This window comes from Schistocerca gregaria, chromosome 11 (assembly GCF_023897955.1).
Source record: "Schistocerca gregaria isolate iqSchGreg1 chromosome 11, iqSchGreg1.2, whole genome shotgun sequence".
In the NCBI taxonomy this organism is placed as follows: Eukaryota; Metazoa; Arthropoda; class Insecta; order Orthoptera; family Acrididae; genus Schistocerca; species Schistocerca gregaria.
In genome coordinates this window covers 106,036,074-106,063,203 of record NC_064930.1, presented here as the reverse complement: position 1 = coordinate 106,063,203, position 27,130 = coordinate 106,036,074, and the positions used below count along the sequence as shown (strand labels likewise).

General features: G+C 39.4%; 1 protein-coding gene across 1 annotated transcript in view; it reads right to left on the bottom strand.

Moving 5' to 3' along the window:
* The window catches only part of LOC126295049 (uncharacterized), a 134,932-nt gene that overhangs the window by 82,016 nt on the left and 25,786 nt on the right, over positions 1-27,130 (bottom strand). The window contains exon 4 of the mRNA XM_049987298.1: positions 21,349-21,447. Coding sequence (XP_049843255.1) covers positions 21,349-21,447 — 99 coding nt within the window. The remainder of the gene's footprint in view (positions 1-21,348; positions 21,448-27,130) is intronic.

Here is a 27,130-nt window from a genome sequence, read left to right as displayed (position 1 = left end):
CATTTTAACATCATTCCAATCTTTTTTTTCAAATTTTATTATAAAAGGTGCTAATTTCAGACAATATGCATGTACTTCTGGACTTTTTAATAACTTTTCTTAATACAGTGCAGTAGTTTTTATAATGTTTCATCTTTCTTGGATCATTATTCCTCCTAGCTATAAGATACATTTCTGTTTTCTTTTACAAGATATTGTTATCCAGGTGGTAAGCCATGGCTTTTTAGGTGGTATCTCACAATTCTATTTCACTGTTTTCTTAAGGAAACAGTTTTCAAACACTCACAAAAGTATCATGAAAAAGGTTAAATTTTAAATTAACATCAGGTTCCTGTACACCTCATCCCAGTCGAACTGCTGCAAGCTTTTGTTAAAATTTGCAATTGTTAAATTGTTAACTGAACACACTATTTTGAAGGACTGTTTTGCATTACTGCATGGAGTTCTGTCATATACTGTAACCACTTGTGCATCATGATCAGACAGACGATTCTTAACAGGAAAAGCTTTTACTTGATTAAATTTATTTTGTTCTATAAAAACATTACCTAACAGTGTGCTGCTTTCCTGTACCACTCTAGTAGGAAAATCAATAACTGACATCAAATTGAAAGAACTAAGTAATACGTCAAGGTCAAGCTTTCTATCAGACTTTTTCAGAAAATATACATTGAAATCCCTGACAAACAGCACAATAAAGAAACCAAGTTAAAGAAAATAGTTGAAAATTTCCCAATGGGGACCTATACACAGCTACAATTATAAAAGTGTCATTATTTAGTTTAAGCTCACATGCACATGCTTCTTTCTATATGTTGATCTACACAAATTTTATTAGTTTCTAAGTTTTTAACACTATGATAGATTTCAACCTACATGGCAACTCCTCCTCTCTCCATAGTGTGTACTTACAAGTGCTGAAAGCTTATATCCACCTACATTTACCTTTTCCATATCTATGACTATATGATGTTCAGTCAGACATAGTACATCATTCCACTCTTGGTTAATAAATCTTCTAAATGAAAAAGAAGCTCATCTACTTTGCTTTTTAATCCCCTGATATCCTGATGCAATACACTAACATTATTTTTCACTGGGCTTTTATGAGAATCTTGTGACATGTTAACATCTCTAGTACCTACTAGACCGAGTTTCTCATTAGGCTTAATTTCATTCAATGTTGAATCAGTGGGCACTGGTCTTAGCCTAAAAAAGAGTGACTCCCATGAGCCCTTAAAGATTTTGCTATCATCCTAGCCAATTTACCCTTCCCTTTCCTGTTAAGATGCAGGCCATATCTTGTGAAGTTCCACCTAGCAATATCATCAAGAGGAACCAAATCTATGCCTAACAAAGTAGACACTTTAAGCAGCTGATCTAGCTCCATATTGGTCCTCCTGACAGAGCTGTTCAAGTGGGGCTGATCATACTACATGAAAGCAGGAACCAAGCCAACATTTGTATGGTTCTTTGCAGATGCTATTTTTAGCAGGTCATATTCAATATTGTAGCCCTGATCCCTATTAATATTGTTTCCCACTCCACCCACTATCACAACATGATCCTGCTTTGTAAAACCCTTGCTCAATGATCCCACATCCTCTATCACTCGGTTAAGACATGCACTGGGCTTCGAAAAAACTTGTTTCCTGGTATCTGTCCCCTAATTTTTCCTGCAATATCTGGCCCACACCTCTTCCATGGCTACTACCTAATAACAGAACTTTTCTCCTACTCTCCACTTTTTTAGAAACAGTTGGTTTCCTGGTGGAAGTCTGTTGAGTACTGACTACACTAACATCTACCTGAGCCTTTTACTTAGTTAACTGAGGTAGCAAGGCAAATCTATTGTTTGTGCCAATGACAAAACCGTCACAGTGTTCTCTTTCTGTGTCCCCTGTTCCTTGCTACCACTTCTCACCTGTCTTCATCCTTTTCCTCCCTTATCCCTATCAGTTCCTCCTTAGTACTATCTAGTTCAGCCTTAAGGGCTCTTCTCTTCCCTTCTTGTTCAGCTATTTTCCTACCCCTTGACATACTCTGCAATACAATGAAAACGACCCATTTTCTTCCCCAATTCCCATGCCACTACATTCCCCCCAATATAACCATCTGTCACAACAGCTGCATAGAATCCCAGAACTAACTTTCCTATAGCAGCTCAAACACTTCTTGCTCATGGTTGTTTACAATATTTTTACAAAATTTACCTAAGCAATAACAGTAATATTCTATTAACTAGAGATCACGAGCCACTTAAGTTATACGCAAAACTAATATACATGCATACTATTAATATAGCAATGTAATGCATGTAACCTAATGTTTAAACCCAAAACTTGAGTCCAGGAAAATTAGACCTAACATCACATATATGTGATATGGATTGGTTGGCTGGCTGGTTGGTTGATTTGGGGGAGGTGACCAAACAGTGAGCACATCAGTCCCATCAGATTAGGGAAGGATGGGGAAGGAAGTATGCTGTGCCCTTTCAAAGGAACCATCCTGGCATTTGTCTGCAGTGATTTTGGGAAATCACAGAAAACCTAAATCAGGATGGCTGGATGCGGGTTTGAACCATCATCCTTCCAAATGCGAGCCCAGTGTGCTAACCACTGCACCACCTTGCTTGGTCATGAAATTGACTTTACGCATTTTGAAAAAAAATAAGAAAACAACCCAAATTCTTCACCTAATACTTATGCAATCATCGTAAATTTATATGTAAATCTATCTCTAAAGTACGTGGAAACCAGCCCTTACATTATGTTTTTGCTTTGTTTTTGTTTCAGAAATACTTTGAAGTGAGTGAAACCTTCAATACATAATATAAAATAGGCTCTACTGAACTTCCCCATGGTGTAATAACTTCTTTAACAGTATTATAGAATGAACTACTTATCTTCATGAGCTCAATATTCAAGCATGTGTGGTCTGTGCCAGGGTTCCATTGTGATTACCATTTGCCACTGATGTTATATACTTTGATGAAGTAGTACTTCAGTGAGATTAATACAGAACTGAACCAGCAGAGTACAGAATTTCATAACATATTTGAGGACGGACATAAAATTATATGCAAATGAGATAGTTTGAACTTACAAGTGAGGGAAATCAAATCAATACATTTGCACTGAAATTTAGTCATAGGACTAATAACTTCAGGGTGAAAATGAACCACAATTTTGAGAAATGTATGAAGTTTTTAACGTGGTCAGATGGCAAAATTCACTAAATGGATGTAATTAACATTGAAATAAATAATGAAGTCGATTTAGAGGAGGAAGAGGAGGAGATTAGTGTTTAACATCCTGTCAGCAATAAGGTCATTAGAGAGAGAGCCATGTCCTTTCAAAGGAACCATCCTGGCATTTGTCTGAAATGATTTACAGAAAACACAGAAAACCTAATTCAGGATGGCTGGAGATGGGTTTCAACCATCGTCCTCCCGTATGTGAGTCCAGTGTGTAACACCATAGCTCTAACGCTGTACTGATTTATTTTTCCTTTTGTTTAGTGTTATATCATTGAGTTTCTGTAAATGATGTTGGATTGAATCTCTGCCATGAGAGTGATTATTCTTTTCTGTGTAAAAAACTTTGATGTCATGATTTGATTATATGCAATGTAATGTATCTGTCATTTTGAATTCTTTGTATCATTTGGAGAGATACAAAACTTACTGTACATAATTGTAATTTTGTTTAAATAAATTTTTGTAGACATACCAATATGTACAAATGTTCTTTTTTAATTAACATGTTTGGTTTTTTTTATGTAATTGCTGATCCTCACTTAGGGTTCTTAGTTATTTTGTATGTGAAAGGTGTTGTGGTTCCCCTAGGGAATGGAAGCATGCAGCACATGCAAATTGTGGGAGGCCTAGGAAGAAAAGGTGGAATTAAGAGTCAGTCGGGGACAAGCTACCAAACTGTCAACTGATCATGTTCAAGTTGTATATTGTGCTGCTGCCAAGAAAGGCTTTCCGTGCTGCTTTCCAATGCCTTGGATGGATGGATAAAGAGCTGGAACTATTCTGGAATTTATATCTGTCATGGCCACCAAGAAATGACAGAGTCCAGCAATTCTATCTGGAAATCCAACTACCAACATGCAATCACCACCATATTGTGCAATCACTGAAAAGGAACAAAGGAATAGTATAAATGTGTGGTGAAGGATCAGCTCATTAGATTTTTTAGTGTGTGCAAATATAAGGTAACTTATACTCAACCTCTTATGCATACCTTGATATTTTATCCCTAGTCACACAAACACTTAGGGTCCTTCCCATGTCAAAAATGCTTACCGCGTGTCCATATTGTGAAAATAGGAAAGCCCAGTGTTTTACTAATTAATGCCACTTGAACATAGCAAGTTAAACTTTATGTAACAGAACTGAGTAATATAGTAAATGATGCTTTTTGAAAAAAAAACTTTCTATTAAAACCATTTATTAATATTTTGTTGCCAACTTCTAAAGTGAATGTTCTCAAAACTGTGGCTTATAGAGTTTTGCATATTAACTGATCACAGTGCAGCCTGTTGGAAATCACCCAAAGGTGAGCTATTGTCTTATAGACATGTCAAGCTGTATTCTACTGCAGTAAAAGCTCATAAGTATTACTGTTGAAAGTTATATGTTCATGCTTGTTAAGGGCTTGTTTCTTTAGTGTATGAAAGTGTGTTTAATTTGCTCTGCTACAGTGGTCGAGATTAAGTGGCCTCCTCCATTGAATGTAGTTCAAATACACAAAGTTACTTAATTATAGAAAGTTTCAATTACTCTTGCTATTCAAGTGAAATTCTGTACAATATTGGGTTCCTCTTGTGTATTAAAAGTGCATATTAAATGGTAGAAAATGATTAATAGAAAGACTACTATCTATGAAAACAGTAACTTCTTTGTTCAAAAGACAGGGAGAAGTAATTTGGTAGTGAATTCCATTTGATTTTCATTCTAAGTAGAAAGGTGTTTAGTACTGAGAGACTTAATCTATGCACAATAACTAATTTTGCTGTGAACCATAACCATATTTCATGTCAGATAAGAATATGTTTGAAAAGTGATATTGAACCTATAACAATTTACGATTCTGCAGTGAATATTAATAGTAACATTATTGAGACCATTCTGTTTGACTAAGTCCTCAAGGTAGTAGTGTGTTTTGTTATCTGTTGTCCTTATGCAAATAGTCTTGTTCTCCTATAACTTAGCACTTTCTTTAACGTCGACATCTGCTAGTGACAGAGTCCATTGCACTCTCTTATGATAAAGTATAGACGGTGTTTGTCCATTAAAGTTACTCATATTTGTTTCTTGAACAGGAATGTTAATCATTCTCATGCCTAATTAGGCTGATGACCATTTTCTTTATTCTTTGAACAGTGTGGATAGGTTAAATATTGTTTATTACTGTTTAATTATTTACATGATTCAGACTTTCGCTTCCGATAAGCTACCTCCATTAGGTATATCACAATCAACATAACCAAATTCCTTTTAGAGGGTAACAACACTGCTCTGTTGCTTTATACCATAACTGCTTTAACAAGATAGTTTTATTCCATGACCTGCATCCAACTTTAAGGTTATGGTATAGCAGTAGCATACGGAAATGTTGAAAGTGTGCTAACCACTGCACCGCCCCGCTCGGTAAAGTTGATTTAGAAAAATATTGTGCCTACAATAAGATATAAAATGTCAATGAAAATGTGGAGGAAATAAATAGTGACTTTCAGTATCAAATGAGATTCCAGGGAAACTGGACTGAAAATACACTGATGGAAAAAATAATCACATCATCAAATGGTAATCAATATAGAGTTATGAAATTTTGGCAACACACTTCTTTAAGTAATATATTTAAGTGATTAACATTGTCAGATCATGAGTTAATGCAAGTGTGGGATGAGCCATTGAAACTGCGAAATGCTGGTACAAAAACAATGTAACTGCCAGAATACTAAATCCAAGAATGCAAACGTGCATGCATTGTGTTTTACAGCTGCCAGATGTCAGCCTGTGGGATGGAGTTCCATGCCTATTGCACTTGGTCAGTCAATACAGGGACAATTAGTGCTGTTGGTGGATGTCGCTGGAGTTTTCGTCAAATGATGTCCCATATGTGCTCAACTGGAGACAGATCTGGTGATCAAGAAGGCCAAGGAAACCAGCTGATACTATGTAGAGCATGTTAAGTAAACAACATCAGTATGTTGACAATTTATCCACTTGCAAAACACTCTCTGAATGCTGCTCATGAATGACACCAAAACAGGTCAAAGGATCTGCCTGATTTACAGATTTGCAGTCAGAGTCTGTGGGATAAACAGGAGAGTGCTCCTGCTGCCATCCAAAATTGCACCCCAGACCATAATTGCAGGTGTAGGTCCAGTGCGCCTAGCAGAAACAGGTTGGCTGCAGGGCCTCAACCAGTTTCTTGTAACTGGCACACAGCCATCACTGGCACCAAGACAGAACCAGCTTTCATCGGAAAACACAACAGACCTCCACACTGACCTCTGATGAGCTCTTACTTGATACCACTGAAGTTACAAATGGCAGTGGTTTGGGGTCACTAGAATGCAAGCTACAGAAAATATGGCTCTGAGCTTTCCTTGAAGTAACTGATTTGTAACAGTTTGTTGTGACTGTGGTGCAAACTGCTGTTCAAATTGCTGCTGCTGCAGATGCAATATGATGCACCAGAGCCATTCATCGCACATAATAGTCTTCCCTCTTGGTAGTGCCACATGGCCATCCAGGACCTTGTATCTTCCAACAGTGTGTCCTTGTGACTACTGCTGCCAGTAACCATGTACATTGGCTACATTCCTACAAAGCCCTTCAGCAATATTGCAGAAGGAACACCCAGCTTCTGGTAACACTATTACATGACCTCGTCCAAACTCAGTAAGGTGTTGATAATGGTGTCTGTCCCTATAAATGAGTTCTTTACTACCGTCAGCTAGCCACTTCCAATCTCAAACGTAACTAACATTTACACCTGTTACAGCATGGATTTAAAGCAAGTCCAATTTGCATCCACAGTGACATTACAACTGCCACTCTAATGTGACTGGTGTGAAATCTGAAGAGCCATCATACTTCAGATGTAGAAGCACACCTACCAACTTTCATTTAGGTCAGAAAACTACTACTCTGGTTTGCAACTTCTTTCCATCAGTGTCATTGGAATAAGCAGGTGGAAGAATTGTTCATTCTTTTCAGATTAAGATAACGGAAGTAGTTCCAAATATTTCTGTACACAATAATAATAATAATAATAATAATATTAATAATAATAATAATAATAATAATAATAATAATAATAATGAATCCAAATTACAGTCGCAATAAAAGGATGCTGATCTGAAGTATGTATATATGAAGTGCATAGAAACTATACATGAGAAGGTTGACAAATTAGTGAAATTGCAACAGGATGTCATATGGAGGAGGAATTCAAGACTTTGAAAGACAGCTATAAAGGAAATTAAGTTCAGATAAGTGAGACTGATGCAAATAATGGTAAGGCAGAGAGTATACTGGTAGGAAGTGATAAGGGTGATAAAACGAATGGGCCCGTGATATAATGCTCAGTAGAAAATGAGGTCAAAATTATTAAAGGAGAAAATCATACAAAGTGCATAATGTAACTATCAATGGGTGCCCTGAATCAAAGGACAATGCAGTTAGTACCGATAAGAGGCTCAACAATCCTGAGGTCTGTGGTAATTTACTTCAGTTGATTGTATTAGTAAATGTACTATCCTACCCAAAACTTCGGAACTCGGGTAGAACCAGAGTCAGAGAAAAAGAATGCAAACAGGGTATTCACTGTTCTTTAGTTAATGCACTGTGGCAAATAGTGTTTTCCCAGTTGGGAGAATCCATTCTTCATTTCTCGGGCCATTCTACCTTCTGTTATTCTTTCTGTAAACCCACCTCAAAGTAATTTTTTTCAGTCTACAATCAAGATAAATACTGAAAATTAAACTGCCGTTTCAGTTCCTTAACACTTAAAAAGCACAAAGTATGGAAGCTATTGATATTTTAATTAAATTAATGGCAGAAATGCTTTATTTTTGTATCTGTAGAACCACTGTGCATAAAGTTTTGAGCAGAATAATGTACCTAGTTCATATGAAAGTAATAAATATTGAGGTAAGCTGGATTTGAAATGTATCAGTGACACAAAGTGAACTACAAGTATGAGAACAAACAAAGTAAGATGCAACAGCAACAACAAAAATGTTATTTCCAGTTAGATGATATTTCGGCAAATAACCTTTCTGCCCTCATCAAGGTTATTCACCGAAATATCACAGGACTTCAATGATCACATCTGGCTGGACACCCGAGATCCCTGGAAACAACACATGCCGGGAAAGCCTCCAATCACATATCAACAATACAAATGTTCCCAACACTGACAAGTGATAAAGCATACAGAAATACTGCTAAAAATCCATTCCTTAGATAAGATGAAATAAGTTATTTTGTCCAGTGATGTTTCAAGAATAGAGAAAAGACCACCATGCTCAAATGGAGAAAAGGAATTTTAGAAAATATAATAATGCTTTAAATAGTTTTGTATTAACTCTTATGCAACATAAGAATTATTTCTTGTCAGCAACAATTTTCCTATTTGGAACTAGGAGCACTCTTCTCATAAGTAAATGAATTGGGAACACACAAGGTACTGGTGCTAAACCTTCAGAAGGAAATATTGCAAGGTATGGAGGGTCACTGAAAATAGGAGACAAGGCTTTATTGACTGCAGTCTGTGCCATGAGCTTTGACCAGGGTTCTATGTTCACAAGCAAAAAAAGTGATTCAGTAATAGCATTCCAACGTCCCAATAAACAAACAAGGTCATCACATTTCAGAATCAGTAGTTACATACCCAATTTAGAAATGCAAATGAACCCACAGAAAAAAGGGATTGACAACATGAAAGAAGAAATACACTGTCAACTGGAAGACTAAATAGACATAATATAAAAATAGTGTTACCACACTTTAATGCCAAATTAGGAAGATCTGGCTACGTGATAGAAAACACACTGTTGTTGGCTGATTTTCTGGTGACATCACAGGCTAGGAGTAAGATGAAGTTATAGATGTGTTATAGGAGTGTTAGCAAAAGTTACAAGGCTTTATTGATGGTATACTGCAGACAGTATAGCTATTTACTGATGGAAAGTGCAAATACAACCTTGAGGTAACAATAGAAAGGAATTTTGTGAATGCTGATAGCAGAAGCCTTGTGAAAGTTGATGCAATTATGCTCCATTCATTTAGAGCAGTGATATGTGCAATGACGAACATTCTTTTCCCTGCTCCATGCAACATTATTAATTCACTTAGAACTTTTGCAAATGGGTCCATATATTATAATTAGATAGTTGACAATCAGTCATGAGCTATGACCCAAAGCACAATTTATTCTGGGTAAAACATAGTGATGGTTTCCTGTGAAGAAGACAGCTAGCAGAGATACTGCATCCATCAAGCATTTTGTGGCTCAATGGACAGTGCATTTGACTGCAGTGCAAGAGGTCACATGTTCGAATCCTGGAATGGGCAAATATTTTTAAAAGTTTTACAAAAAATACACAAAAGTGTTAACAAGAACTGATTGTAGCAGTTGTTTCCATTGTGGGATATATTATACATAGCTTCACATTAGTCTTATTCTGAGAAACAGACAACACAGGATAATTTCATTTACTTTACGAACAAATAATTCATTTTTTTGGAAAAGCATTCAGCAGTAAAGATAGTGATACATCCACAGTATAACAAGGTGTAGGATGATGAGATTATATGGAGAGATTAAAGTGTGCACAACATTCAGGTTACACAAATTTAAGGGCTATGTTGTTTAGTGTCTGAAGCAGACTTACTTCATCTTTATGTAAGATGGTGAAACTGCAAAATTTTAAACAATAAGGATCCTAGTTAGATAGTACAAAGGTTTAAAAAAGTTTTTAATATAGTAAAAAGAGTGGGGTCACATTAACTAGAAAATATCTTTTTCAATGTGATTTTGGTGAATAGCGAGTGAAAATATAAGCCTATGTAACACATTGATATTCAGTTTCTCATAAATGTGGTGAAGTTTCATAATTGTGATTTGATTTTCATATGCTCAGACTGTTGAGCTGTTTTACAAGTAAGATAAAATTTTCTTTTGGCTAAGATTAGAACCAGTGATGTATGTAGATTGTCTCATAAAATTTGACTTTTTACAGCTCAAACAACTGAGCTACTGAATAATTGGGTAAAACAACAATTTTCACAAGGAGTTTAATTTCATTGGAAGATGCAATCCTTCATTGTAACAGTGGGAAAGCATATGTCAAAGATAAGTTATTGTTAAAAACAAAGATTCCAAGACTTGCCAAGCAGGAAAGCGCCAGTAGATAGGCACAATGAATAAAACACACAAACACACATACAGAATTTGAGCTTTCGCAACCGGCGGCTGCTTCGTCAGGAAAGAGGTAAGGAAAAGGAAAGATGAAAGGATGTGGGTTTTAAGGGAGAGGGTAAGGAGTCATTCCAATCCCGGGAGCGGAAAGACTTACCTTAGGGGGAAAAAAGGATAGGTATATACTCGCACGCCCGCGCGCGCACGCGCGCACGCGCGCACACCCGCGCACACGCGCGCACACGCGCGCACACGCGCGCACACGCGCGCACACGCGCGCACACGCGCGCACGCGCGCGCACACGCGCGCACACGCGCGCACGCGCGCGCACACGCGCGCACACGCGCGCACGCGCGCGCACACGCGCGCACACCCGCGCACACGCGCGCACGCGCGCGCACGCGCGCACACGCGCGCACACGCGCGCACACGCGCGCACACGCGCACGAGCGCACGCGCGCACACGCGCACGAGCGCACGCGCGCACACGCGCACGAGCGCACGCGCGCACACGCGCACGCGCGCACACGCGCGCACACGCGCACGAGCGCACGCGCGCACACGCGCACGCGCGCACACGCGCACGTAAGTCAAGGCGGAAGTGTGGAGGCAAAGATGATGTTGAATGACAGGTGAGGTATGAGTGGCGGCAACTTGAAATTAGCGGAGATTGAGGCCTGGTGGATAACAAGAAGAGAGGATATATTGAAGGGCAAGTTCCCATCTCTGGAGTTCGGATAGGTTGGTGTTGGTGGGAAGTATCCAGATAATTCTGACAGTGTAACACTGTGCCAAGATGTGCTGGCTGTGCACCAAGGCATGTTTAGCCACAGGGTGATCCTCATTACCAACAAACACTGTCTGCCTGTGTCCATTCATGCGAATGGACAGTTTGTTGCTGGTCATTCCCACATAGAAAGCGTCACAGTGTAGGCAGGTCAGTTGGTAAATCACGTGGGTGCTTTCACACGTAGCAGCAATTTACCAGTGGAGTGCAACTGCATTTTCCACATCTTTTCATTCTGTGAAACACTAAGAAACAACTTTCAGGAGCTTCTGTAGATGCATTTGTACAGTAACACCATTGTAACCCATTTTCCAAAACGTAAATTCCAAAACAAGACATCACTGTGAATTTGTATTATGATAGTAGGAGCAGCAAGCTAGCCAATGATGTCACAGGCATCACATGATTCAAATGGAACATTTTAGTGGGCATTCAAATTATCTGAATTTCATTTCCGTGTTTATAATAGAATACTGAAATTCAAGAGGGAAGGAAAGCATGTCCGGAGCATTAAATGACAATCATTTAAGGCAATTTCCAGAAAACAGCCACATATCCTATTATAAAACAAACAGAAATGCTACCCTGTCTGCAACACATAATCGAGGTGTTAGGAAAATAGAATAGAAGAAAGCCGGAAATTATATGCAGTGCATAATGGAAAAAGCATAGCAGAAGGAAGCCATTTTGATAAATTAGTCATGAGGATGATATGTCAACAGCAGTAACAGTTGTTCTGACATGTGACAGCAACAACAGTAATAATAGTAGAGATTTTACTTACAAAAACAATGCTCCACTTGATTGTACTATATATATGTTACATGAAATTTAAGTACCTGCAAATCAAAATTATATTTTCATACATTCTGCTCAGGTGACTACAGGATAAGACAAAATTAAACAGGGGAAATGCAGGAGCAGGTTTAATAATGAGAAATAAATAGGAATGCAGATAATCTATGAACAACTTAGTGGATGCATTTTTTAAGCCAAGATTGATGCAAAGACCACACCCACCATAGTAGTACAAATTTATATGCAACTAGATCTGAAGATGAGGAGGAGACTGAGGTAACGTATATTGAGATGAAAGAAATTATTCAGATAGTTGAGGGAACTGAAAAGCTAATAGTCATAGGGGACTGGAATTCGATAGCAGGAAATGAAGAGAAGTAGATGAATTTGGACTGGAGTGAAGGAATAAAAGAGGAAGCCGCCTGGTTGAATTTTGCACAGAGCATAATTTAATCATAGCTAACACTTGGTTAAACATTCATGAGGGTAAGGTGTATACATTTAAGAGACCTGGAGACACCAGAAGGTTTCAGATTGATTATATAATGGTTAGACAGAGATTTAGGAGACGGATTTTAAATCTTAAGACATTTCCAGGGGCAGAAGTTGACTCTGACGCAGTTTATTGGTTATGAATTAACTGAAGAAACTGCAAAAAGGGTGGAATTTAACGAGATGGGCACTGGATAAACTAAAAGAACCAGAGGTTGTAGAGGGTTTCAGGGGGAGCATTTGGGAATGATTGACAAGGACAAGAGAAAAGAATATAGAAGAAAGATGGGTAACTTTGAGAAATGAATTAGTGAAGGCAGCATATGATGGAGTAGATAAAAAGATGAGGGCTAGTAGAAATATAAACATGAAATAAATAAAGCAGGTGAAAGGGAATACAAATGTATTAAAAAAATAGCTTGACAGAAAGTGCAAAATGGCTAAGTAGGAATGGCTAGAGGACAAATTTAAGGATGTAGAAGCACATATCACTGGATGGGGCAGGGAGGGAGGGGGAGGGGGGCTGAGATAGATACTACCTACAGGAAAATTAAACAGATCTCTGCAGGAAAGAAAAGCACCTGTATGAATATCAAGCACTCAGGCGGTAAACCAGTCCTAAGCAAAGAAGGGAAAGCCAAAAGATGGAAGGAGTATATGGAGGGCCCATACAAAAGAGATCTACTTGAGGGCAATGTTATGGAAATAGGAGAGAGCTTAGAGGAAGATGAGAAGAGAGATGATACTGAGTGAAGAATTTAACAAAGCACTGAAAGATCAAGTCAAAACAAGGTCCCAGGACTAGACAATATTCCATTAGAGCTGCTGTTACCCTTGAGAGAGCCAGCCATTACAACATGCACAAGACAGGTGGAATACCCTGACTTCAAGAGGAATATAATAAACCCAGTTTTGAAGAAATTAAGTGCTGACAGCAGTGAAAATTACCGAACTATCAGCTTAATAAGTCATGGCTCCAAAATACTATCACAAAACATTTACAGAAGACTGAAAATACTGGAAGCCAACATCGGGGAAGATCGGGTTGCATTCTGTAGAAATGCAGGAATAAACAATGCAATACTGACCTTACGACTTACCTTAGAAGATAGGTTAAGGAAAGACAAACTTATGTTTATAGTATTTGTAGACTTAGCGAATGCTTTTGACAATGTTGAATAGAATACTCTCTTTCATATTCTGAAGATGGTAAGGGTAAAAGTATAGGGAGCAAAAGGCTATTTTCAATTTGTACAGAAATCAGATGGCACTTATAAGAGTCGAGGGGTATGAAAGGGAAGCAGTGGTTGAGAAGGGAGGGAGACAGGAATGTAGCCTGTCCCCGATGTTATTCAATCTGTAGTTTGAGCAAGCAGTAAGGAAACAAAAGGAAAATTCGGAGTAGGTATTAAAGTCCATGGAGAAGAAATAAAAACTTTGAGGTTTGCTGATGACATTATAATTCTGGCAGACACAACAAAGGACTTGGAAGAGCAGTTGAATGGAATGGATAGCATCTTGAAAGGAGGATAAAAGATGAACATCAACAAAAGCAAAATGAGCATAATGGAATGTAGTCTAATTAAGTCAGGTGATGCTGAGGGAATTAGATTAGGAAATGAGACACTTAAAGTAGTAAAGGAGTTTTGCTATTTGGGAAGCAAAATAACTGATGATGGTCGAAGTAGAGAGGATATAAAATGTAGACTGACAATGGCAAGGAAAGCATTTCTGAAGAAGAGAAATTTGTTAACATCGAGTATAGATTTAAGTGTCAAGAAGCCATTTCTGAAAAATATCTGCGTGGAGTGTAGCGACATACGAAAGTGAAACCTGGATTATAAATAGGGTAAACAAGAAGAGAATAGAAGCTTTCAAAATATGGTGCAACAGAAGAATGATGAAGATTAGATGGGTAGATCATGTAACTAATGAGGAGGTACTGAATAGAAGTGAGAAGAAAAATTTGTGATACTACCTGAACAAAAGATGGGATCAGTTGGTATGGCACTTTCTAAGACGTCAAGGAAGCACCAATTAGTACCAGAGTACAGAGTATTGGGTTAAAATCTTAGAGGGAGACCAAGAGATGAATACAACATGCAGATTCAGATGGATTTAGGTTGCAGTGGATACTCTGAGATGAAGAGTAGCATGGAGAGCTGTATCAAACCAGTCTTTGGACTGAAGACCAGAGCAACAAGTTCTGATTATTAATAATGAGGCTGTTATCAGCAACTGACCTTAAATGAAATTCATCCCAGGAACTGTCTTGATCTCACTAAAGAAAGTCTCTCAATGTTCACAACATAACTGTTGCAATTCTTAGGGTGTGTATTTTGTTATCAAACTTTTCCACATACCTCTCTGTAGTATTTGGCAAGCACAAAGACAAGCAGTAGAAACTCTTGCCGTGTGCGGGTGGCCACTATCTTGCTGACCTGTAAGCCAGGATGGCTTGCCATGAAGGGCAACAAAATGGAGCTTAGAATATCAATGACATACTGCTGTGCTATAAGGGTGCCAATGATGACAACGCAAGGAGACCCCCTATGAAAAGAAATGGCACCTGATGATCACTCCTAATGGCCAGGCCATAGGGTAGGTGACAGTCAAGTTGCTATCCCACACCTGTGGAAGTATTAACAGAGGAGGAAAAGTTACTCGCAACATGATGAAGCAACTGTCCGTACAACTGGCTGAGCCCTGGAGCACATTTACGCAGTCTTCATGTCTGACAAAGTTGTTAGCAGAGTTGAGTCTGGTCGTGGCCCTAGCTGGCCACGGAGGTCACCTGATCTGTCAGTGTGCAATTTCTTTGTGAGGGGACCCCTCAGGTCTGAGGAATACTGCAACAACTCTCAGTCTTCAAGGTCTGTAGCAGAACATTTACAATGGGATAGCAGCAAATCCCGGAGTCCAGTTTTGATCGGCCTCCAGCAACCTGCTCACCGGTGCCCAAATGTGCCAAGAGATGAATTGAGGTCACTTTCAACATCTGCTGTAGTCAGGTTAGTAACACAGCGACCGTCTTCTGAGCCCTCAGAGGTAGTTATGAATAACTCTGTGCAAGTGAGGTAAGAGATGATTCAGTTGAGGTACTGCAAACTCCGGTCCCACCTGCCGTGGTGGCTGTTGCCCGTAGGCCCCATAGCCAGCTGCGCTATAGTGCTGCCTCCTGCAGGTGAGTCTACTGCATCACCTGTCAGTTTATCCAGGTCCCATCTCTTCAAATTCCCACATTTTTGCAGTTTATTCAGTTTTAATCTACAGTTTGTTACCAATAGATTGTGGTCAGTCCACATCTGCCCCTGTAAATGTCTTACAATTTAAAACCTGGTTTGTGAATCTCTGTCTTACCATTATATTATCTATCTGATACCTTCTAGTATCTCCAGGGTTCTTCCATGTATAAAACCTCCTTTCATGATACTTGAACCACGTGTTATGATTAAGTGATGCTCTGTGCAAAATTCTACCAGGCGGCTTTTTCTTTCATTTCTTCTCCGCAATCCACATTCACCTACATTTCCTCACCCTTCACTATTTGAGTAATTTCCTTTATCTCATCATACGTTTCATCAATCTCTTTGTCATCTGCGGAGCTAGTTGGCATATAAACTTGTACTACTGTGGTAGGTGTGGGCTTGGTATCTATCCTCATTTCCTTCTCTTCCTTTTCCTACTACCGAATTCCAGCCACCCATGACTATTAAATTTTCGTCTCTCTACACTATCTGAATAATTTCTTTTATCTCATCATACATTTCTTCAATTTCTTCGTCATCTGCGGAGCTAGTTGTCATATGAACTTTTACTACAGTGGTAGGTGTGGGCTTCATGTCTATCTTGGCCACAACAATCCGTTCACTATGCTGTTTGTAATAGCTTACCCGCAATCCTATTTTTTTTAATTCATTATTAAACCTACTCCTGCATTACCCCTATTTGATTTTGTATTTATAACACTGTATTTTTCTGACCAGAAGTCTTGATCCTCTTGCCACCGAACTTCACTAATTCCCACTATATCCATTTCTGTTTTTAAATTTTCTAACCAACCAGTCTGTTTAAGGGATCTGACATTCCATGCTCCGATCCATAGAACACGTTTTCTTTCTCATGATAACAATGTCCTCTTGAGTAGTCCCCGCCCGGAGATCCAAATGGGGGACTACTTTACCTCCAGAATATTTTATCTAAGAGGACACCATCATTTAACCATACAGCAGAGCTGCATGCCCTCAGGAAAAATAATGGCCGTAGTTTCCCCTTGCTTTCAGCCATTCATAGTACAAGCACAGAAGGGCCGTTTTGGTTAGTGTTATGAGACCAGGTCAGTCAATCATCCAGACTGTTGCCCTTGCAACTACTGAAAAGGCTGCTGCCCCTCTTCAGGAAACACACGTGTCTGGCCTCTCAACAGATACCCCTCCGTTGTGGTTGCACCTATGGTACAGCTATCTATATCGCTGAGGCACACAAGCCTCCCCACCAACGGCAAGGTCCATGGCTCATGGGGTGTAAGAAAGAGTAGAAAATATGTTTTCATAAACTTCTCTTATATCAACTTAAAAATCTGTTGCTGCAAATAAAACTAAAATAGAAACATAGTGCAGCTTCTTCACAATAAATTTATGTCAGTTTCATATTTGTACACAGATTAGCATACATGTTTGAATGATAGGAAGGAAATGTAAGGTTACATGGGTGTTCTGTGTAGGATAGGACAACTGTATGTTGAACCTCCAGTTCTGGCCCAAGTGTCCATCTAAAGTAATTTTGAACAGACCATAAATTACATACTTCAGTTTCAGTGAAGATTAATGCTATGTACCTACTAATGCTTAATTGTTTCACATTCAGCTGTAAGTTGTATGCACATATCAACAGTTATCTAGGCTGGCCAATCTGAAATTCACAGTGTGCAATGAGGTACTCTGGACCACTTCTTAAGAAAGAATCACCACACCTGTTTTCCAGCATTGTTCTTCAGACCATCTTTCATGCACTGCAGGCTACAAGCCCCAATGTGTGCACTATCTCAGCTTTGGACTTTGCCACGGCTGGAACAGACTATCTCATGTACTCATACACAGAATCTCCCATTGAAGTTAGTGCCTTTACATAAGTATTATGTTTAACTGGCTTGCATAAATATCACATCTTTGCCCCAAACTTGGATGAACGCTTAACTAGCTGCATCCCACTCTCTCAGTTCCACCTTCACTCTTGGCCACATAGATCTCTCTAACACTCTCGCACTGTTATGCAATCAGTGTCTGTGAATACTCTCACACTGAAAAAATTGGTTCCTTAAACTCTTAGAATTCTCCAATATATGTCTAATAGTAAATATGTGATTTACAGTCCATATCCCTGCCTATTGATCTCTAACTGGTTCTACATCCACATTACATGTGAGTTGTGTGTGGCAGAGGGTACATCTGTTACCACGACAGGTTTTCCTTCCCACTACCCCTTATTTCCAGGTGGTGCTTGGAAAGAAAGTGAGAGTGAGAATGCATCTGTGTTAGCTGTAACACCTCCAGTTTTGTTGTCAACAACCACTACACAGAGGTATGTACTTTGGCATGTGGGATACGGACACCCCTTATTCATTTGATGCTCCTCCCTACAATGAATTCCTTTCCTGTGACAACCTCCATCTGAAGAGTAGCCCTTGCACCAGAAGGCTTTTGATACCATTCCCCACAAATGACTATTAATCAAATTGCATGCATATGGATCATCATCTCAGTTGTGTGATTGGATTCGTGATTTCCTCTCAGAGAGGTCACAGTTTGTAGTGATAGACATAAAGTAGAACAGAAGTGACATCTGTCGTTCCACAAGGCAGTGTCATAGGCCCCCTGCTGTTCCTGCTTTACATAAATGATCAGGTGATAATCTGAGCAGCCCCCTTAGATTGTTTGCATATGACGCTGTAATTTACTGCCTAGTAAAATGATCAGACGATCAACTCCAATTACAAATTGATCTAGAGAGAATTTACGTATGGTGTCAAAAGTTGAAATTGGCATTAAACAAAGAAAAGTGCGAGGTCATCGACATGGGTACTAAGAGAAATCCGATAAATTTTGGATATATATGATAAATCGCTTAAATCTAAGGGCTGTCAATTCGACAAAATACCTAGGAATTACAATTACGAGCAACTTAAATTGGAAGGACCACATACGTAATATTGTGGCGAAGGCAAAACATAGACTGCACTTTGTTGGCAGAACACTCAGAAGACGTGACAAACCCACTAAAGAGACAGCCTACTTACACTTGTCCGTCCTCTGTTGGAACATTGCTGCATGGTATGGGATCCTTATTAGATAGTATTGACAGAGGACATCGTAAAAGTGTAAAGAAGGGGAGCTTGTTTCATGTTACCTCACAACAGGGGTGAGAGTGTCACTGATATGATACCTGAGTTGGAGTGGCAGTTACTGAAACAAAGGCAGTTTTCTTTGTGGCAAGATCTATTTACGAAATTTTAATCACCAACTTTCTCTTCCCAATGCAAAAATATTTTGTTGACACCCACCTACAAAGTGAGGAATGATCATCATAATAAAGTAAGAGAAATCAGAGCTTGAACAGAAATATTTAGGTGCTCCTTTTCCCACACACCATTCAAGAGTGGAATAGCAGAGAAGTAGTATGAAAATGGTTCGATGAACCCCCTGCCAGGCACTTAAGTGTGAATTCCAGAGTAACCATGTAGATGTAACATCCTCAATCATCTGTTGGTTATATTCCAATTTCTGTCTTCCCCTTAAGTTTCTTCGATCTACAGTTCCCTTTAGTAACATGGGCCATTATTCTCTGGTATCATCACCTATCATTCTGCCTCTTCTTCCAGTCAGCGTTTCTCACTTTGCTTTGGCGATACTGCAGGGGAACTCCTTATTTCTCAGCTTATCAGTTTACATAATTTTCAGCAGCTGTCTCTAATACCACATCTGAAATTGTTCAGTTCTCTTCTCGTTCATCTTCCAACCACATCTACCTAGTAATAATCCCACTACTCATCCCAATTGGTGTTACTTCACACAGCTGGGTACTGTTATTGAAAAAATCTAAGAAGTCTTGTTTTGCATCTTGGCACAGGTCCTGTCATATAACACTCTTCCATCAGATAATTATATAGATTTCCTCTATTGATATTCCTGTATTGGTCTTTCAACACAAGATAGACCAGATTCTGCATATATGTTTGACTTCCTCGGCATAATTTCTCATTCTACTTTTGTCATAAAGTCATCTTTGATTAATGTAGCACAAGGATATTTTAAAGTTAAATTCACAAAGCACTGATACACAAATACTTGAACTTCAAGCTGAAAATCAACAAAAAGGAAGAGTGCTTTCTTGTCATTAATAAAACTGAATATTTAATTTGTAAATAAAACAGAAAGAAAATTCAAGCAGACATATTTCAAGTGTGTGTGTGTGTGTGTGTGCGCGCGCGTGCGCACACCTTTCCTTTTCAAGTGTGTGTGTGTGTGTGTGTGTGTGTGTGTGTGTGTGTGTGTGTGTGTGTGTGTGTGTGTGTGCGCGCGCGTGCGCACACCTTTCCTTTTTTTCCCCCCTAAGGTAAGCCTTTCCGCTCCCGGGATTGGAATGACTCCTTACCCTCTCCCTTAAAACCCACATCCTATCGTCTTTCCCTCTCCTTCCCTCTTTCCTAAGGAAGTAACCGTTGGTTGCGAAAGCTAGAAATTTTGTGTGTGTGTTTGTGTGTTATTTTATTGTACCTGTCTACCAGCGCTTTCCCACTTGGTAAGTCTTTGATTCTTTGTTTTGAATATTTAATTTCATAGAATACCCCCAGAATGTACTACATTTGATACTATAAACATAAATTCTTGCTCTGTCATTGTGTCTTCCCATTGAAAGCTGTCAAGCAAAAGCAATGTTCTATTACAAAACAAATTTATGCCATGAGGACTTGATAAATCCATCCGTCCTTACACAGTGTGGACAGAAACAAGTGGAAAAGCTTGTACAGATGTTGCAGGGTAGGTTGTGCTGAGGAAAAACAGTTTAAAATCTGATATGTTGCACCATTTCTGATTTAATACACACTGAACTTAGCCTACCAGGTCTATGCACATGCAAATTCAACCAGACTGCCAGGAACAGCATTGTCAAATGTGTCAAAAGACATTCATTTATCTGTGAATTTACATGGAAAGAGGTGTGATAGGATAATGACAGAGGTAGGCTTGACACAAATTTCCCACAGCAGTGAATTTAGTGGTATTTGTATAGCTCTTGTTCAGCTTAACGAACCCAATGAAGAACAAACTTAAGACCACATTGTCCAGCAGACTGCTTGAATTTGTGTGTGCAATGCATTATCCCATAAACTTCGATGCTAATTAAATCTGGGAATGTGCAATATATCAATTATTTTCATAACAATTATTTCTCTGTGCAACTGTCCCTGCAACATTCTTACAAGCTTTTCGAACTCTTTCCAACCACCCTCCGTACAACCAATATATGATTTTGGTAAAGTAAGCAGATTTGTACCAGGTATTGATTTAAGGCATTCATTAATAATTCAATTAACCAGTAACAGTTATGCTTTTCACAAGTGCTTTTCAAATACTATTCATAACAACCAACACACAATACAACAAGGTAACTATTTAATTGAAATTCTACAGAAATTCTATAAACTTGCTCGTGTCATAGGTTTCCATGGTTCACCATCTATGGTCATTTAGCTTTACTGCTACCATAACACACAATGATATTCTTATTGTATTAATGCTTAAGACAACACTGATGTAAAAACTTACATCATGTCCAGGTCCAGAGCCATTGACATTATGTTTGAAGTCTGGGTCTTGCTTTATTTTCAGACTAGGATTTTCAGTCATTAGTGGATCTTCAACAAACTGAAAAAAAGAAAAAAAAAATCATATACATTTCTTATGTGACTCTTAAGATGGGTGCTGGAAGAGGAAGTGAGGGAGAACATTATCAAACAATTATCACACAGAAGGTAGTGGCGCCAAAAACTATTGTCCACAAGTGTTCAATTACTGGTCCAAATGGCAAGAAAATGTAGATGCCACATCATAGCATTTCAAGCTGAAGCTCTGTTTATTCTGGAGGCAAATATATCAGAGAGATCATCAACCGCGTATCAACAGCAATTATTTCTTCCTTATGAAGCAGCCATGCCATACACACCCACAAGTGATTCTATTTCCTTAACTAAAACTTATTTTACAATAGAGACATGATATTGCAAACAACAAATTTGCATTAATACAACACTATTTCATTTCCAAACACATAAAATATGCCATGTAAAATGACATCACAACTTCCTCCTTTTCACCAATATTAGTCATTCAATCTTGAGCAATATTTAAATATGTAAGTAGTGTGCTAGCCTCTTAGTTTTATATTACATCATTGCCAGAGCTGTTGCCAGCACAAACCCAGGTTTGTAAGCATGGGTCAAGATTCCAATGAACAGTTAGGTAGTTTCTTATGAAAGTGAACTACATTATGTGGATATTTTAGAATTTCTACTGCTGTTTTGTTGCAACAGTTTTAATACTGTGAAGAATCAGATAAAAGTATTTTCATAGAAGTGTACTGCATTCACAAATGACTAAAGAGTGTTGTTTGCACACAGTAAGATGATTGTGACTATATGACAGAGAAACTAAAGTAACATTACTAAACTGAACTGTGGCTGCATATGAAGTCAGTCTTTTGTAGCAATGGAAAATCCAGGATGGAATGTAGCAATATTATGAAAAAGATAGTTTCTACTCACCACACAGTGGAGATGTTGAGTCGCTGGCAACTGAAGTCAGACTGCGAACAGCAGTGTATGATGTGAGGGCAACCAGGTAGTCCGTGTATGCTCACACAAGTAGCATTTACCAACCACCGCCTCTACCCTGCTATCCTTCTTCTGCCTGGCTAGCCTCCTGTTATATTCCATCCTGAATTTTCCACTTAAATCTCACGTGGCGGCTTTTCTTCCACCTAATAACCCAGTGCTGTTTTCCTTTGCTGCTAAATTCTAATGCTGTACCATACTAAATGTCTGCCTTTTCTTTTCTTTCTTGAGTTTCTCTTGTCACCTTACAAATCACACTACATCCTCTACTTACAAACCACACTGTATCAATCACCTTGGCCATGCAAAACAGGCAAGACCAGGCCAATTATAGATGCACTGTCCAAGACCCACTTTACTCCTTATCGTATTGTATATATATATCATTAATCCCACACCTTCAAATTGATCACTCTTCCTGTGTCACTCTCGCATATCTTTGTGCATTATTTCCAATACCTTTCCTGTGCCACCCATACTTTCATCTCATCCTACTTACCCCTACCCCTCTCCATTCCAATTAGCAAATCCTAACATCACATAATCTAGCCACATATGCCATCCCCCTGCTTTAAACTTACCCATTCACAAACCTGGAAACCACATTACAATCTTTTTATTTATTTTTTTCTTTGATCTCACACCACTTTCAGTCTGTTTCCACTTTTCACTATCAACCTCCTCCCTCTGATTTCATTTTGTTTCGGCCTACTTCATCCGTTCCAATATTTTTGTGACTTTTCCTACTTTTTGGGTGTATTTTAAAAATATTTTTGGAGACATTTCTATGTTATTTCTGTATTTTTACAAGTTTTTATCCACCGCCATGGCCTTGTGCCTTCCACCTGTCTCAGTATAGAAAATTTTGCTTGTTGCTAGCCATAACCCAGTCCCAGATATTAATCCTGTGTTGTTGCTTAGCTCATGGGATACTCTCAAATGGCCATAGCATCGAATTACCTATTTCTGGGTGCCAAAATAACCTCCATCTGTTCAGTTCCCACGAATCCTTAACCCCCATTAACATAGTCCTGCAATACCATATCAATCAAGCCCAAACCTTCTTGCAATGCCTTATTTCAGTCTTCAAAATTCTCCTGCTATGCAATACCAAATTTCTGGATCCCATAACACACTAAAACTCTTGAGCTTCAGGAGCTACAGCAAAATGCTCACCACCTCAAAAAAACTGTCCACCTTGTTCACTTCCTATTTCCACCTTTGACTACCACAATCCACCACATCTACAACACCTCCCAAATCTGCCACCACAAAGAATCCAAAACCTAAACAGACCTAAACACAGTCATGAGCCTTTCCTCCAAAAGCCAGGCCCACAGCAGTATCAGTCCTTTCAAAAGGCACCACCTTTTGCCACACACCAAAATTCAATCATGCAGGACTTCTTGAAGATGTCCTCTCCTCCCAGACTCTACAGTGTAAACACACTTGTCACTAACCTGACCCATCAGATTCAACCAACGACCAATGTTGAACCCCTACTGACTTGGTTCACTCCTCCATTCAACTGTGATACTCCCCCACTGCCCCCAAATCACCACCTGTTAACTTTGCAGGAGTTATTAACCATAAACCTTGCCTCGCCATCATTCCTCAATCCCCTCAACTTGCAACCTAACCTTACATCTGCAGAAAGAACTGCAATCCACCACCTGAAAACTGATCCTGACCTTACAATCCTACCTCCTGAAAAAGGCTCGAACAGTGTTGTTTTGAACTGCAAGGATTACCTGGAAGAAGAACTCCGCCAGATGTCAAATTCATCCACCTACAAACACTGCCACAGTCACCCCACTCTCCTCAATTACTTAGTCTCACCCCAGAACCTCTCTCCAGAGGTCACCTCTCTCCTCACTCCTACCACCCCAAACTCCTGCATGTTTCATAAAGTTAATAAACCCAGCACCCAGGACACCTCATTGTGGTCAGTTAGTGTGCCTTCACTGAGAATCTCTCCTCCCATAGACCAACACCTTCAGCCTATTACTCGCAAACCTACCTTCCCACATAAAAGATAACAACCATTCAACCATTTACTGGGTATTGTGTGATGTCCTTAGGTTAGTTAGGTTTAAGTAGTTCTAAGTTCTAGGGGACTGATGACCATAGATGTTAAGTCCCATAGAGCTCAGAGCCATTTGAACCATTTTTTCAACCATTTCATCTGACTCTCCATACTACTTCTTACTTTACCACTTAGTGAACTGCTCATTATTAATGCCACTTCTCTTTGCACTAACATCCCTAATGTCCATTGCCTCACCACTGTGGAACACTACATTTCCAAACACCCAACAATTCCAAACCACCAGCCTCCTTCCAAGTACCATGATCCACAACAACTTCTCCTTTGAAGGCATTACCTGCAAATAAATCCATAGTATAGCCATGGGCATCTGAATGGCACCATCATAGACCAACCTATTCATGGGCCATCTACAGGAATCCTTCCTAAGCACCCAGAATTCCAAACCCTTCACCTGGTTCAAATTCACTGATGACATCTATGTTATCTGGATTGAGTATGACACCCTGTCCACATTCCTCCAGAACCTCAACACCACCTTCCCCATTTGCTTCATGTGGTCCTACTCAATCCAATAAACCACCTCCCTCAATGTTGACCTCCACCTCAAAGATGGCTTCATCAGTAACTCTGTCCATATCAAACCAACCAACCACCAGCAATATCTCCACTTTGACAACTGCCACCCATCACTTACCAAGAAGTTCCTTCCATACAGCCTACCCACTTGTGGCAGTTGCATATGTAATGAGAAGCATTCCATCTCAAAATATAACGTGGGTGTTGCTGACGCCTTCACAGACCATAATTCCCATTCCTTCCTTGTACAAAAGCACTCTCCTAAGCCTTATCTTTCCAGTCAACCACCACCTCCCAAAGCCCCACCATCCGGCCACAAAGGAGCACTCCGTACCACCCGGGACTGGAGCAACTGAATTTACATTCTCGATTCTCCACAAGGTTTTCAACAACCCCTCATCATGCCCTGAAACGAGGCATGTTCTACCTTCTATCCTTATCTCTCCCACAGTGAGATTCCACCACCCATCTCTCCCACAGTGGTATTCCACCACCCACCAAACCTACACAATATCCTCGTCCATCCCTGCACAATCCCTGATCCCAAGCCCTTGCCTTGTGGCACATGTTCCTGTAATAGACACAGATGCAAGACCTGTTCCATACATCCTCCCACCTCCATCTGCTCCAATCGAGTCACAAACATCCCCTGCCTCAAACGCAGGTCTACTTGTGAAAGTAGCCATGTCATCTACAAGCTAAGCTGCAACCACTGTGCTACATTCTCTGTGGGCATAACAACCCGCAAGCTGTCTGTCCACATGAATGGCCAACTAACTGTGGCCACGAAACAGCTGGACCAACCCATTGCTGAGCACACTTCCCATAAAGATTTTCTCATTTCAATAACTGCTTCACAGCCTGTAGAATATGGATACTTCCCACCAACATTAGCTTTACTGAACTGCACATATGGAACTCTCCCTGCAATATATCCTATGCTACCATAACGCTTCTACCCTCAACTTTCATTAGTCATTAACCTTACTTATCTAACCCTTCCCCATTCCCATTCCAGCACTTCACAGTCCCCATTCCACCAGACATCAGTCTTTTTGCTTCTCTCCTTTTCTGCTACTCTGCTACCCCACACACTGTCTAATCTCCCAACTGCACCTAGCTGCCCTATCCTCTCCCCACCTTGTCCCTGTATGCTCCCACAAACAGTACTTTATGATCTACTGCCCCTAGCCTGCTATCTCTCCCTCTGCCCATCCCAACTGCTTCTTCACCACCCAGTTGCCTCTCCCATCATTCGCTGCTGCTTGCAGTCTGGCTTCAGCTGCTGGAGCCTGGTCACATATTTGTGAGTTGCATTTGAGTGTGTGTGTGTGTGTGTGTGTGTGTGTGTGTGTGTGTGTGTGTGTGTTTGTTTTACAAAGCCCTTGTTGGCTGAAAGCTCACTTTCTGAGAATCTTTTTGGTATGCCTATCTGCAACTCAGCATCTCTGCTATGAGTAGCAACTATCTTTTTCATAATAATGTTACAGTTTATTGTAACCTTTCATGTTCCTAGTCTGCAGTAGCATGGCAAACAGGCCAAGATCAGCAAACTGCTTGGTGATGTGTATGCTGTGGTTAATGGGCTTTAAGTTTCTGATTGAATTCTATCAAACTCAGCATTATTTTCATATGTCCAGATTGATGCAAGCTGTCTGTCTACATCCAACTGAATGATTTAACATTATAACACCTCTGTATACTTTACAATTTTTAAATTTTACAAGATAAAAATTGGTTCTGTGTAACTTTTCCTTTTGGTTACACTATAATACTGTTTGAAATTCCATTTCTTTATTCATAGCAGTCATTTTATTTATGTTTATTATATAAACTCTCATTGTGTAATTCAAGTGTTTTTTTTTATATAGGAATGATGACTAATGCTAATGTTTACTGTAAGTCAGAACTACCATTTATTGAAATGGATTTCTCATGGAATCAATTAACATACATCACAGAAAAACTTTTCTATAGATAATTTAGTTGTCATCTGTTCCTACCCTATCCACATCCATTTCATTCCAGTTTACTATAAACATGATTGGTATGAAAACATAACTAGTAATTTGTGCTGGGTGGTCAGCGCGAC